General features: G+C 39.1%; 2 protein-coding genes across 3 annotated transcripts in view; one reads left to right on the forward strand and one right to left on the reverse strand.

Annotated features, from left to right (window-relative positions):
- Positions 1-1,484, forward strand: part of CCDC152 (coiled-coil domain containing 152) — a 31,368-nt gene extending 29,884 nt beyond the window's left edge. For both annotated transcript variants that reach the window (XM_059417070.1, XM_059417071.1), the window contains exon 9: positions 326-1,484. In XM_059417070.1, coding sequence (XP_059273053.1) covers positions 326-475 — 150 coding nt within the window. In that variant the 3' untranslated portion in view covers positions 476-1,484. The remainder of the gene's footprint in view (positions 1-325) is intronic.
- SELENOP (selenoprotein P) lies at positions 589-13,343 on the reverse strand. Its single transcript, XM_059417069.1, has 5 exons — positions 13,236-13,343; positions 9,927-10,142; positions 8,956-9,168; positions 6,922-7,039; positions 589-2,063 (listed from the first exon to the last, which is right to left on the reverse strand). Exons 2-5 carry the CDS (start codon positions 10,127-10,129, stop codon positions 1,452-1,454), a joined length of 1,146 nt encoding a protein of 381 aa, XP_059273052.1. The 5' UTR covers positions 10,130-10,142; positions 13,236-13,343; the 3' UTR covers positions 589-1,451.
- Between the last annotated feature and the right edge of the window lie 1,164 nt (positions 13,344-14,507).

Below are 14,507 nucleotides of genomic sequence, written 5' to 3' on the forward strand. Positions count from 1 at the left end.
TGACCTACTATTCTGAAGTTATTAAGGCACTCAGATAATAGGTTTCTTTTTGTTCAACTCCTGTATGGTTTATAACTTCAAGCTCTATCGGGAGAAGGGAATAAACTAGAACAAATGGTGCTAATACGTATTTTGGTATCCTTAGTCCCCTTCCACCCCATAAGTCTCCTGAAGATAAAATTATAAACCTTTCAAAATAAGCTCTTTTAAAAATACCTACTTAAGACAGAAATGCAGTTTTTACTGGGGTTTTTTTGTTTGTTTCTTGTATTTAATCCTCCTGTTTTCTGAACTGCAGTAACAAATTTCATTCTGCTTTATTTAGAAGCTTCAACATCTTCAAGAAGAAAAAAACAAGGAGATTGCAGTTCTTCGGAATACCATTCATGATTTAGAGCAACGTCTCTCCCTTAACAAAGATTCTGATCTTAAACCTACTGGGAAAGGTTCCTACCTTAAGCGTAGACGGTTTTGAGTAGGAAAGTAAATTCACTAGTTGCTACCTAATTTCTTTAAAAGCAGTTGATTTACTTCCATCATTAATAGAACATACTGCCCAAATAATAACAAAGAGAAAGGAGAGCTTCAAACTTTTTAAATTGAGTTTATTTAAACAAATCCACATCTGGCCAATCGTGTACTACATTCTTGCTTAACAGTATTAACCATAAAGGAGTTCAGGTTTATAGGCCTTAGTTTACCTATTGAACCATCATTGACTATGGAAATACTTTCTAAACAATCAACAGACAGACAACATTCTTTTATCTTTTCCATTACAACTCTCAAGACAGACTCTCAAATTTAAGAGTATGATATGCTAGATAAAGAAAATAGGATATAGGGGATTCATTTCATACATGATAGTGAAAATCAAGACTCTTAGATATACAAAGTGTAAGTAGATATTTAAAATGTAGTCCTAGCAAAATATTCATGTGTCAGTATTTCTGGAACTTAAAAGACGAATTCACTGAGTTCTTTAAAGGTTTAATCAATTAAAAACATAAGATTTAAGACTAAGATAATATTTTTTTGAGAAATAAGAAAAAAATGGAAAACATGTCTTTGTTGTTCCTTCTCCATTCTAAATTGCTAACTATCCAACAGAAACCCCTAGGTCATAGTTTATGTCTCTGTTCTCATTAAAGCAAGTAGAATGCTGGAAAAAGAAAAAGAAAGACATATTAACCAAATGCTGCAATCACCTTTATAATAAAATAATGAAAACATGGTTTGGGCAAAAATTTCTTTGATTTAAATTTTAAAATTTGTAAGCCAATTAATAGATTTCTCCATGTTTGTACAAATCCAATTCTTATTTTTGGATCAGTATTAATTAGCTTATAAAATGCTGGAAATAAAATTGTCCAGACCTACTTGGGGAGTATGTCTTATTTAACTATTTAGTATGAAGGTCATTTTCACATTTTGGCCTTATTTTTTCAGCTTCAAATGGTGCTGGCTTCTGTGGGCTGAAGCTGCTGACTTGCTTGTCAGGCAGCAGGAGGCAAACGTCACTGTCAAGACTCAATGACGTTCTCCTCTGCCCACAGGCCCTGTCAGCTGCATAAAGAGGGGAGGGTTTCCTTACATTGTCAGGTGATTGCAGACCCTGTTTTTTCAAATATCAGATGTCGTCAGTGTCAGCATCAGCTGCTAGGGGCCAACCCTGAATCTTTAGGCAATGTGCAGAGTAACTGATTTATACAACCCTTTCGTCAGAGCTTCTTTTGTGGGACAGAAAGTTGTAAACCTTCACTTCCTGCTGGCAGATTTCAGTTCTCTGGGTGGCCCTGTCTTTGGTGGGTCTTGTGTTTATGGTGCTGATGAAGGCCCTCAGGAGCGGGATACTCAGCCGCATCTGGGGCTTCTGGTCGCTGAGACTCCGAAAGCTCCTTGTTCCCATGATGCTGATGCCCATGCTTGTGATGGTGGTGGTGGTGGAGGTGGTGGTGGTGGTGGTGGTGGTGGTGGTGGTGATGGTGTGGTTGGGGAGCCTCCGTTGTGTTTCCCACAGTAGGCGAAGATACCATTTCACAGAAGTCTTTAGCTTCCAGGGTCTAGAACAAATTTACAATCACTTATCAATAAATGTAAAGATTTAGCAAGAGTGCACAAAAAATGATTTGCAGAGCTACAATATGTAACATTCAAGCCAGTTAATTAGGATTGAACTGGCTTTGTTTTTCTAGAATTATATTAATGAGGTACAAATCTGAAATCGGTTTCAACACCTCGACTTACTAATATTTGCTTTCCGTCATACCTAATTACAAACTGCATCTTATACAAAATCTGCATTTAGTCAAAGATTCCCCAAGCTTCTTACAAGGGAATTAACATTAGTGTTTTGTAAATACATAAAATACAGCATAAGCAAATTAAAATTTAACAGTTCACCTAAGCTTCTAAACTGGTTAAATCAACAGCAGAAATCAGATTTTTCTTATCAAGAAGATTTCCCAAATTTTTTAAGAATTCTGAAGAAGAGGGGTGCCTGGGTGGCTCAGTGGGTTAAAGCCTCTGCCTTTGGCTCAGGTCATGATCTCAGGGTCCTGGGATCTCTGCTCAGTGGGGAATCTGCTTCCTCCTCTCTTTCTGCCTGCCTCTCTGCCTACCTGTGATCTCTCTCTCTCTTTCTGTCAAATAAATAAAATCTTCAAAGGAAAAAAAAAAAAGAATTCTGAAGAATTAAGAGACAGATAAGGCTTAAAAAGAACACAAATGGGGGCGCCTGGGTGGCTCAGTGGGTTGGGCCGCTGCCTTCGGCTCAGGTCATGATCTCAGAGTCCTGGGATCGAGTCCCGCATCGGGCTCTCTGCTCAGCAGGGAGCCTGCTTCCCTCTCTCTCTCTGCCTGCCTCTCCATCTACTTGTGATTTCTCTCTGTCAAATAAATAAATAAAATCTTTAAAAAAAAAAAACCACAAATGACTTTACTTACATCTGCAGAAGGAAGACTAGATTAACTGGTTAAAAGAACTTACCACTGATTGCAGTAAAGTCAAACAAATATCAAGCAGCTGACCTACACAGAACCTTTCACACCTGTATCACTTTATCATTCTATTCAAATATAATGCTATATTCTGAAGCAAACTAATTTCTGATAACTCAAAAATGCCAAAAAAAACTCTGCTCAAAATGAGTCATTTTTCATGCCTCAACTTACGCCAGGAAATGTTTTGAACTTCACTACTTTTGTTACTAGGTTCCTCCTGTCAGGCTGTGGGGGGCAAGGAGCAAATCCCACCAATCTTCTGCTGAGCAAGAGATTCCATTCTGCATCAATCTAGTTAATTTACTGCAAGTCTTTTTTTTTTTTTTTTTTGTTTAGTGTGCTCACAAAATCATAGCCTCAAAGCTTACAGATAGAGCAGCAGCATACGAAACTTTTACCTAAAGTGATTTGTAAGCACAGTTAGTGAGTCTTTGGTCTCTCACACTGATCTTTTAAGTGTTCACCGTTTTTGAAAAGTTAAAAATTCTACTGGATTTTTGCATACAACTATTAAATGGTACTTTTAAGAATTCAATGTAATTTTTAAAGTTTGTATTCAAATTCCAGTTAACATACAATGTAGTATTAGGTTCAGGTGTACAATATAATGATGCAGCACTTCCATTCAACACATGGTGCTCATCACAACAGATGCAGGCCTTAATCCCCATCACCTGCTTCACCCATTTCCCCGCCCCATCCCCCCTCCCCTCTGGTAACCATCAGTTTGTTCTCTGCAGTTAAGAGTCTGTTTCTGGTTCTTGGTTTGCTACCCTGCCCCTCTTTTTTTTTGCTTTGTTTATTTTATTTCTTTTTTTCCAAATTTTTACTAAATTCCAGAGAGTTAACATTCAGTACAATATTAGTTCCAGGTGCAGAATTCAGTGATTCATCACTTACATAGAACACCAAGTGCTCATCACAAGTGCCTTCCTTAATGCCCATCACTTGCTTAACCCACCTCTCCCTCCCACCTCCCCTCCAGCAACCCTGAGTTTGTTCTCTGTAATTAAGGATCTGTATCTTGGTTTGCCTCTTTTTTCCCCCCATGTTCATTTGTTTTGTTTTTTAATTTCCACATATGAGTAAAATCATACGGTATTTGTCTTTCTCTGACTATTTCATTTAGCATAATACTCTCTAGTTTCATCCACACCGTTGCAAATGGCAAGATTTCATTCTTTTTCTGGCTGAGTAATATTCGTGTGTGTGTGTGTGTGTGTACACACATATATTCCTTATCCATTCATCAATCAATGGACACTTGGGCTGTTTCCGTAATTTGGTTATTGTAGATAATGCTGCCATAAACAGAGGGGTACATGTATCCTCTTAAATTAATATTTTCATATTGTTTGGGTAAATACCCACTAGTACAATTCCTGGATCATAGGGTAGCTCTATCTTTTTTTCTTTCTTTTTTTATTTTTATGTATTTATTTGACAGAGAGAAATCACAAGTAGATGGAGAGGTAGGCAGAGAGAGAGAGAGAGAGAGGGAAGCAGGCACTCAATCCCAGGACCCTGAGATCATGACCTGAGCTGAAGGCATCGGCTTAACCCACTGAACCACCCAGGCGCCCCGGGTAGCTCTATTTTTAACTTTTTGAGGAACCTCCATACTGTTTTCTAAAGCGGCTGCACCAGTTTGCATTCCCACCAACAGCGTAAGAGGGTTCCCCTTTCTCCACATCCTCACCAACACCTGTTGTTTCTTGTGTTACTGATTTTAGCCATTCCGACAGGTGCGAAGTGGTATCTCACTACAGTTTTTGTATTTCCCTGATGATCAGTGATGTTGAACATCTCTTCATGTGTCTGTTTGCCCTCTTATATGTCTTCTTTGGAAAAATGTCTATTCATGTGCTCTGCTCCATTTTTTTTTTTTTAAGATTTTATTTATTTATTTATTTGACAGAGAGAAATCACAAGTAGATGGAGAGGCAGGCAGAGAGACAGAGGGAAGCAGGCTCCCCGCTGAGCAGAGAGCCCTATGCGGGGCTCGATCCCAGCACCCTGAGATCATGACCTGAGCCAAAGGCAGCGGCTTAACCCACTGAGCCACCCAGGCGCCCCTCTGCTCCATTTTTGGGATTACTAGGGTTATTTGGTGTTGAGTTTTAGAAGTTTTTTATATATTTTGGATACTAACCCTTTATCAGATACGTCATTTGCAAGTATCTTCTCCCATTTCATAGGGTGCCTTTTAGTTTTGACTATTTCCTTCACTTTTGAGAATTTAATACTATAAACAATTTGACATAGTAACAATTTGATAAATGTTTAAAATATACCACATAGTGTTCTAAATGTTCAAAGATTGGTATCAGTAGTCTAATTTCAAAAAACCAATTACTATATTTTATCAATCCTACATTTTATCGATCCTTCAATGTATTTTTTTCACATTTTAATGTCTTTAAAATCAGAATGCATCCTACTGTTGATAGTGTTACAACATTGTGTCCTACCTTGACAGAATTTTTTTAAATAGTACATAAAATAATGTGTCATTTAATTGATGGCATCTAGGATACAATGAAATAGGAAAAGTCCAATTTGCTTTGGCATATCAGATATATATGGATATTATTCCTATTTCCAGGTGGCTCACAAATTTTAAGCATTTATGGGAACTGTTTCTGCCTTTGTTTAAATATAACTGGGTATATTTGTAACTATTAGGCACTTGCAAAAATGCAAAATACTAAAATAACCCCAGAATATGAGGAATCAATATTAGCTAGCATTTATTAAGCACTTAGAAGTCAGACATTGAATTAATACTTTATTGCATTATCTCAGACTTCCCCTCTTTAAAAGCATTAGAATAAGCTTCATAGGATTATGACAAAGATTAAATTGTGAAAATTATATAACTAGAGTAATTAACCTATTGTGCTTAATAACAACTAAATTAGTTAATTAAATATTTCATTAAATATTGAGATAGCTTTCTTTACATATGAAAAAATCTGAAAGATGTATAGCTCACAAATTAAATTCAGAATTATTTTTGGGGGTGCCTGGGTGGCTCAATGGCTAAGTATCTGCCATTAACCTCTGAGCCCAGCATTGGGCTCTCTGTTCAGTGGGGAGCCTGCTTCTCCCTCTCCTTCTGCCTATCACTCTGCACACTTGTGATCTCTATCAAATAAATAAATAAAATCTTTTTTAAAAAAAGGAATTATGTTTAAACCTGAGTTTAAATTTTTCTAATTTGCCCTATTAAGGAAAACTGTTTGGAATTATTTTCCTTTTCAACATGGGGAAGGGGTTCTAGTTAGTATAAATTAAAATCAATTCCTTGAGTATCTTTTCATAAACCATATTTAAAGAGAGCTTCTTATAACAAGGAAGAAATATTCTCATAGTTGTTAGGAGAGAAATAACAGTAATGAGTAGAAAATCTATTCTGTTGTGAAATAAACATGGTGATTCTGGCTACAAAATGGGCAGACAGTGTAAGGGCTTCACGGAAAAGCTGATCCTTAACAAATTAAGTAGCTGTCTGGGTCCCAATTCCATTTCAGGTAATGCCATGAATTAGGTTTGCTATCAGTATGCTCTTATGTGAACACATTCAGGATATTACAATAATGTTATTTTATGTTAGCTGAATTCTTTGAGCACTTTGAACACACACAGTATCATTTGGTGATATTTGAAATATGTGATCTATACTGACTTTTGTTTTCAAAACTTCTAGATAAAAGCAGAAATACGGATCTTGAAAAAAATGTCTTATAGTACATGTTACATAATAGAAGGAGTGTGTAATTATAGAAATTACTGTTGTTTATTTTTAATATAGCCAACAGAAACACTGATTAGCTAATTGGTCTTGAAACAATTTAGATAGCTCCTAAAAGATTTTCTCTTTTCTCCCAGTAAAAATAATTGAGGAAAATAAAATACCGTGAGAGAGCAGTTTCCACACTTCTCTTCGCAGTAAGCAATCTTAATGGCTTCTTCTACATATGGGAAAGTTAGGAAGGAATAAGGCAAACCAAGATGGTATACAAGACGGCCACATCTGAAAAAAAAGACAAACACAGTATCATTACAATTACCGTGATCGTATATAAGCAGTTTGGGACATGTATTGTTGGCTTAATGGTCTTAAAAGGAAGAACCATCCATTCATAACTTCAGTAAATTTCCTTGAATGGGATCTCAGATGAGCTCCCTAGGACTTAATACCACCTTATGTCCCAGCAAGGATACAGTGAATCTAATAAAAGCATTTCAAAATGTTATAGATAAACCAACATTAATAATATCAAAACTATGTTAAGTTTAGTCACTATGACTTGGTCAAATACAATTTGGTAAGACACATAAACTCTACCAATGCCCAAACCATTGACTTATTATAAACTGGGCTCTGCAAATCACATGAGGTTTTCATAACTACTATGGCAGCACAAATTCCACACAACAAAAAATTTACAGTGTAACAAAAAAGATCCTCATTTCTTAGCAAGTAGCCCATTTAGTTAAAAAATATATCTGATGCAGGGGTGCCTGGGTGGCTCAGTGGGTTAAAGCCTCTGCCTTCGGCTCTGGTCATGATCTCAGGGTCCTAGGATAGAGCCCCACATCAAGCTCTCTGCTTGGGGGGGGAGCCTGCTTCCCTCTCTCTCTGCCTGCTGTTCTGCCTACTTGTGATCTCTCTGTCAAATAAATAGATAAAATCTTTAAAATACATACATATATATATACATATATACATACATACATATGTACATATACATATATATGTGTATATATATATATGATGCAACAAAAATTTCAGCATAATGAAAGAAATGGAATTACAATACTTGGTATTCTCAGAAATGGTGGAGAATACCAAGTCCTTCTTGCCCACATTTTGCCCAGGATATATAACATTATGTGAATATCAAAGAACTACACTTTGCAACTATCTAAACAAGGAGTTTATAGTCCAAAAAGAACACATAATATTAAAAATATTTAGAGTATTATGGTGACTAAAATAACACAATAAACAAAAATACTTAGAGTAGGATAAAGTAGGGCTTAGTCCTCAACAGAGGCTGGCTCACCATTTCGGAGAGTCCGAAGAAAACAGCATCAACTAGTCATGCTGGTCATATCAAATAATGTAAGCACCTAGGTTCCCTCAAAATACAAATGTTTTATTCTTCAAGGGATCAAAAGCAGATTTATGCAGATTAGACCTAAATGATTAACATACTTTATAGTTCAGAAGTTCAGGTATGTCACTCTTAAACTATTAATCAGATCAGAGATAAGCAAGTGGTCTGCAAAGTATAGTTACTCATCTGCAAAATTCTCAGGTTAGAATTGTCTATGATATGCAAATTGCTCCTTCTTTTTCAGAATGCTAATCATGGGGGGAGGGCTGGCATATAGTCAATTTTCTGTGTTTCCCTATTCAAATGGTGGATTCTTTTGCACAAAAGAAAGTCATTTCAAAAACAATCTGAGGGTTTTGAAGGGGGTGGGTGGGAGGTTGGAGGAACCAGGTGGTGGGTATTAGAGAGGGCACAGATTGCATGGAGCACTGGGTGTGGTGCAAAAACAATGAATACTGTTATGCTGAAAAGAAATAAAATATTTAAAACAAACAAACAAACATTAAAACTGGGGTGCCTGGGTGGCTCAGTGGGTTAAAGCCTCTGCCTTTGGCTCTGGTCATGATCCCAGAGAGCCTGCTTCCTCTTCTCTCTGTCTGCCTCTCTGCCTACTTGTGATCTCTGTCCTTCAAATAAATAAATAAATAAATAATCTTTAAAAAAAAACAAAAACAGAAACCATTAAAACCAAACATTTTAATGTGTTCATTCTGAGTATCTGGTAATAAAAACAAAAGAAGATGCCTTATTTTAAATCACTACTCTTAAACTAAATGCAAAGCAGGTTATGTTTTAATTTGGTGTGTGTGGTGTGTGTCATACACACCTGTCATATATGAGGAAGTCATCCTTTTTCCCATTTAAGAGTGTCCAGACATCTGTTTGGTTTTCTTCTTGTTGATAAACAGGAATATGCTCTGAAACCTTATTTTTAAGATTCATATATTGTAATTGAGAAGAAAGTCCTTGATGATTAACAACAACATAAGAGATGTTCAAATATCCTTCTTTCTCCAGTTTTACTCGCAGGTCTTCCAATCTGAAATATTTGGGAAAAACGCAAAAAAGGAATAATCTCATTTATTAGTGTCTTCTCTCGCCTCACTATTTTTTACATGAAACTCTTGCTATTTTTTACTTACATCTCTTCTTTACATTGTTGTAAAAGACTAAAACTTATGTTTTTTCAATTATTTATTGAATACTTGTGCTCAGTTAAAACCTCATGCTAAATGACTGCACAAGCAATAACTCATTTGGTCCTCAAATTAATCTTACAAAGTGTACATTTTAAAATCCATTTCACAGAGAATTCTACCCAATAAATACTTACGGAAGAGCCAACAAATATACTTATATTTGTTATACATATAATTTATATATACATATATGTATTTGTGAAATGACACAGGACATTTGATGGCAAGTCTAGTGTTGATTCTCCTCCAGCTAAGCACTCGCATTTGCTTCCTCTATCAAAATAACTAACACATTCGCAGGATTACATTTTAGAACATTTCATTACACAAGTAATATATATTTAGTAAGACATTATAAACCATGGGTCCATAAAATGAAGAAAATTTTTCTATAATCCCAGGAAAACCACTATAAATGCTCTGGTATAGATCCTCCTAGTATACTCTGTTCTAAGATGTTTTAGGCAAACATGTATAGTTTTCTAAAGATGTCATTTAATAAACACATCTTTTCCATTTCTGTGTTTCTTTTATGTGTGTATGTACGTGTTCAATAGCTTTCCCCTTGAGAAGTCCTGGAGCACAGAACGACACTCACCGGGATGCCTGCAGAATACACAGGTATCAGCTGGCTTGAAGAAGGGCCACCACTGTCACTGAACCACTTGAGTTCAGCATTGGATTCTGATCTCCTATGCTCCACTGGGGAGGTTGCTTACACATGGTGCTCTGTCCCTGGCTCTCTGTTCCCCCCACTGGGAGGAGACAGAGAGCCAGGGCAAGTCCCAGGCTTCTCCACATTGCTGGGGTAGTCCTGTAATAGAGGAAACCTTTCTGTCATCTCCACGGGTGACTTCACAGTCATAACCAGGGATTTCTATAAATCCAGCCAGTGCCCTCCCCCTTCCCATCAGCAGCTAGCCCGGGATTCCATCCCAGTGTTGCAGGGCTCCTTATGTTGGGCCTGCCTGTGCCAATCTTCTCACCCAGAAGGGGTAAATCCGCCAGAGGCAGGGGAGTTGTCCAAGCATCTCTGAACCACCTGGTTTGGCCAGAAACGTTAGTAAAGCTGTGGAGACCTGCCTCAACAGGCAGCCAACTACTTGTCTAGAAGATAAAGGTTTAGAAAAATTTTGAGACTGTGGCCTCTATAGTCAAGTAACATTCTGCAAACAAGATTTTTTGAGATGCAGGCACCTGGGTGGCTGGGCCGGTTAAGTGGGTTAAGGGTCTGCCTTTGGCTCAAGTCATGATCCTGGGGTCCAGGGATGGTGCCCCACATCAGCAGAGACTCTGTTTCTCCTTCTGCCCCTCCCCCATCTCATGTCTCTCTCTCTCTCTCTCTCTCAAATAAATAAGAGCTTGGAGATGCAAGTTCTGACTGCCGGCTTTCTGCCCCCTATCAATCTAAGAAAGGAAGGAAAAGAGCCAGCATGGAAAGAGAACCCAGGAAGAACGGAGGTGGCAGTGAGGGCAATTTGCCACCGTGAAGGTGGCTGAGGTGGGGCCCTTAGCTCCGCAGGTTCAAGCATTCTGCATTTCTAAGTCTCCTGGGTATGGCTCTTTTGTTCCTCTTACTCTTTGAAGTGTAGCTCTATGTTAACAATAAAGGATTTGAATCTTTTCAGGTATAAAACCGCCTACCAAATTGTTACTACCACATCTGAGGTAAATATGACCAAAGAAAAAACTCTGAGCAAGGAGATATGCCACAAATCACTGCCCCTCTACCACGCCAAACTCACTGCAATCAAACTCCGCCCATGTATTGGCCACCATGACTTTCAGGAAGTTTCTGTGCTCTTGGGTAAAAAGATGCCCTCTTCTAAGTAGAAAAGTCCAGTATCTGACCAGAAATATCCCCAAACTAAGGCTAACTCTCCCAGCAGTGAGGTACACATAAAACAAGGGATCTGTAGAGAGGCAGCAAAAATAGGAACTCATTCAGCAGAGATGAGCAGAAAAAGAAAAAAATCCACCCAGGAACAGGCTTATTCTGATATAAAAGTCCATGGAGAGACAACATTCGAGAACTGGGAATTTGGCACATTTTCAGGCGCTAATCTGGGATAAGAAAGTAAAAGTACTTTGTGGGGACACAGGGGAGGGAAAGAAGGCGGGCAGCTGATGATCAGTTACCCAGAGAGAGCCCAGAATTAAGATGCGTATAGAAAGGCTAGAACCAGACTGAGCGGGGCTCTGGTGCACTGGTAGATGTGGACAGAATTTTTAAAAACCTGACTATCTTTCACATCATTTAACACCACAAAATTCCTACCTGTATAGGGTATCTTGATAAGAGTCTAACTAAAAGGAAAGAGGGGGAAATTAAAGGATTTATTAAGTCCATCCCAACTATTCTAACATTTTTAAGATTCTACTATTTAAAAATAGAGGTTGCATCTGGACTCAATCTAGGGGATTTCTTTAGGATGTTATTTCTACTGATGGCACAATTACTCTTATTATAGCCACCACTCACTGAGCATTTATGGAACTCGACAGGGTGGTGCTAAGCACCTCCCCATAGCCTGCCAGTTCATTCTTACTGACTATGGGACCATCACCACCCACCCCCTTATGCAGCTTGGGAAACTGTGGCTGAGAGCGAGTTCGGCATCTTGCCCAAGTCCACACAGGTGTGAGTCACAAAAGAGACTGGATTCAAACCAGTGCCTGCTCTGCTAAATCCATTAACAGCTATAGAAGCCGGGGTTTTACTGGTTTATGCCTGAGGAAGGCAAAGAGAACAAAGTATTTCCATTTGTTTTGTTTCTTACTAGAATGGAGGGCGAGCCCCTTCTTTCAAGAACATAATTTCAGCAGCTATAGGATCTTCAGCATAAATTCACCACTTGGTGAATTCATCACTTCACCATGTACATATCCTCTCAAGGGGCTAAATAGTAAAGATAAATGAAAAGACTCTTTCCCTTTTGCCTCATTTAGTTTTTTGATGAAAAAAGACAAAAAACCATTGGCCTAGGGTAGTGGCTTATGCAGTTCACACAAACTTTTTTCTAGGCTGTTCAACTTTATTTTCTTAGGATCATTTCTGCATAATAAACATTTGATTATCATAACTATCAGATAGCTATGTTAAAAATAATGACGATAGATAACTCAGCTGGAAATACTGGAAGCTATTTAAAGTAACTGTCAATTTCACTAGTCCTACCACTTTTCAATCACCAAACAAGATTCTTGACCACATGCAGACTTAACATCTGTTTTGAATTCCTCCATTAAAAGGCAAAATATGCAGAAACTTCCCCACCCCCCCAAACTCCAGGCTGGCCTCTGAGGGCCCTTCCTTGCTCACCTGAAAGTACCCACTCACCTTGTACACTGCAAAACCCTGCATTTCATCAAAGACAACCTCTTCCACACAGTGGACACACCCTGCCCCCCCAACCCCCCACACCAGCTCTTGTGTTGTCCTGTGCGGTGATTTCTGAAACCGCTCACAGTACCCCTGGACATTTCCACAGTCCTGCAGAATGGCCACACCTGTCTCGACCCCCTCAAACCCAGGATCTGATTGTTCCTGAGATTCTCTGCATTTCCGTGGGAGACGGACCAGCCTGAACTCACAATACCGCCTACAAAACAACACAACTCTTTGCAGAGTCACCCCCGTCCAGCAGGCAGGGCAGAAATCTGCAAGGACTGTGCCTCGTCCTCAAGGCAGAGTCTCACCTACCCCCACCCAATTCCGGACTCTTTTGTTCTCTTCCTTTTGTATTTTTTTTTTATTTCTTCCTTTTGTATTCTTTTTATTTCATTTACCCATGTCCCTTTTTAAAACTCTATCCTAAGGACAGAAACATTTTATCAGGCTCAAAATGAAGTTATTTACCAAACTCTCAAAGAATCAAAGATTGGCAAACACAAAGTTGCGACTTACACAACCCCTTCCAACCAGCCTGCTTCCTCTCTCCCGGCTTGGCCCGCTGCTCCTCCAAGCTATGGCCAGCGCCCTGGTATTTATAGTGCTGTTGTTTACCTCGCTCTAGCCATAGTCCAAAGTTCATTGCCTGCTCTGGCTGTGACCTTCACAAGCAGAGCAAACCCTTGAACGGATCATTATAAACAACTTAGAAGAAAGTAGCCAGTCCTGCCAAGCAGAAAATGGGGAGACAGTTTTTTTGCAATTACTGATTTATTCCCTATCCTTTTCAGTCACCCCAGTATCTAGGATTTAATGGTACAGTCGGGGGGCGGGAGGAAGGACTAAGGGTAAAAGGGCCTCCAAGTCCTGTTCTTTTTCAAACTATAATAGGGAAAAACATCTGCTGAGCCAGCAAGTGAAGCTGCTGCTTTTTTTTTTTTTTTTTTTTTAAAGAGGGTTTTGTGGCTTATTTTTTTTTCCTTCTGCTCTGTGGTGGCCGAGTTAGCCTCCCCCAGACTGTGTGAGCGTTCTTAAAAAAGTCACCTGCTGTTGCAGAACTTTTGGTCTCCTGGGGTTACAGACCTGCTTGGATTGTTTGGCTGTGTTTAAAACCTGGATCTGTGTGGGATCTCACAACACCTCTGCGGGGTCACTGAAGGAAAGGAACAAGAAACTAGGCCTCCTAGCTGCGGGAAAGCCAGGCCTCATATTCTCATCACAGATGTCCTACTCCTTGGAGGGCCTATGTATCCCACAGAATTTTTTTGTTTTTAAGATTTTATTCATTTATTTGACAGAGAGGGAGAGAGAGATCACAAGTAGGCAGAGAGGCAGGCAGAGTAGGAGGGGGAAGCAGGCTCCCCACTGAGCAGAGAGCCCAATGGGGGGGCTTGATCCCAGGATTCTGAGACCATGACCTGGGCCAAGGGCAGAGGCCCAACCCACCGAGCCACCCAAGTGCCCCTCCCACAGAATTTTTAAAGAATTGAATATGAAATATTTACAAATATAAGTAGCATGCAAATAAAAGTTTCTAGTGGCAGTAGTTGGACATGGAAAAGGTAGAGAAATTGCAAATTTTTCACCAATTCAACTGAAACTTCTTACTCTTTCAGAAAGGGGTAAGTTGGGGCCCCTGGGTGGCTCAGTGAGTTAAGCAACTGCTTTCAGCTCAGGTCACAATCTCATGGGGCTGGCATCGAGCCCCATGTGGGGCTCCTTGCTTAGTAGGGAGTCTGCTTCTCCCTTTCCCTTTCTTTTCCCAACATCATGCTCTTTTTCTCTGCC

The sequence above is a fragment of the Mustela nigripes genome, chromosome 12 (assembly GCF_022355385.1).
Source record: "Mustela nigripes isolate SB6536 chromosome 12, MUSNIG.SB6536, whole genome shotgun sequence".
NCBI lineage: Eukaryota > Metazoa > Chordata > Mammalia > Carnivora > Mustelidae > Mustela > Mustela nigripes.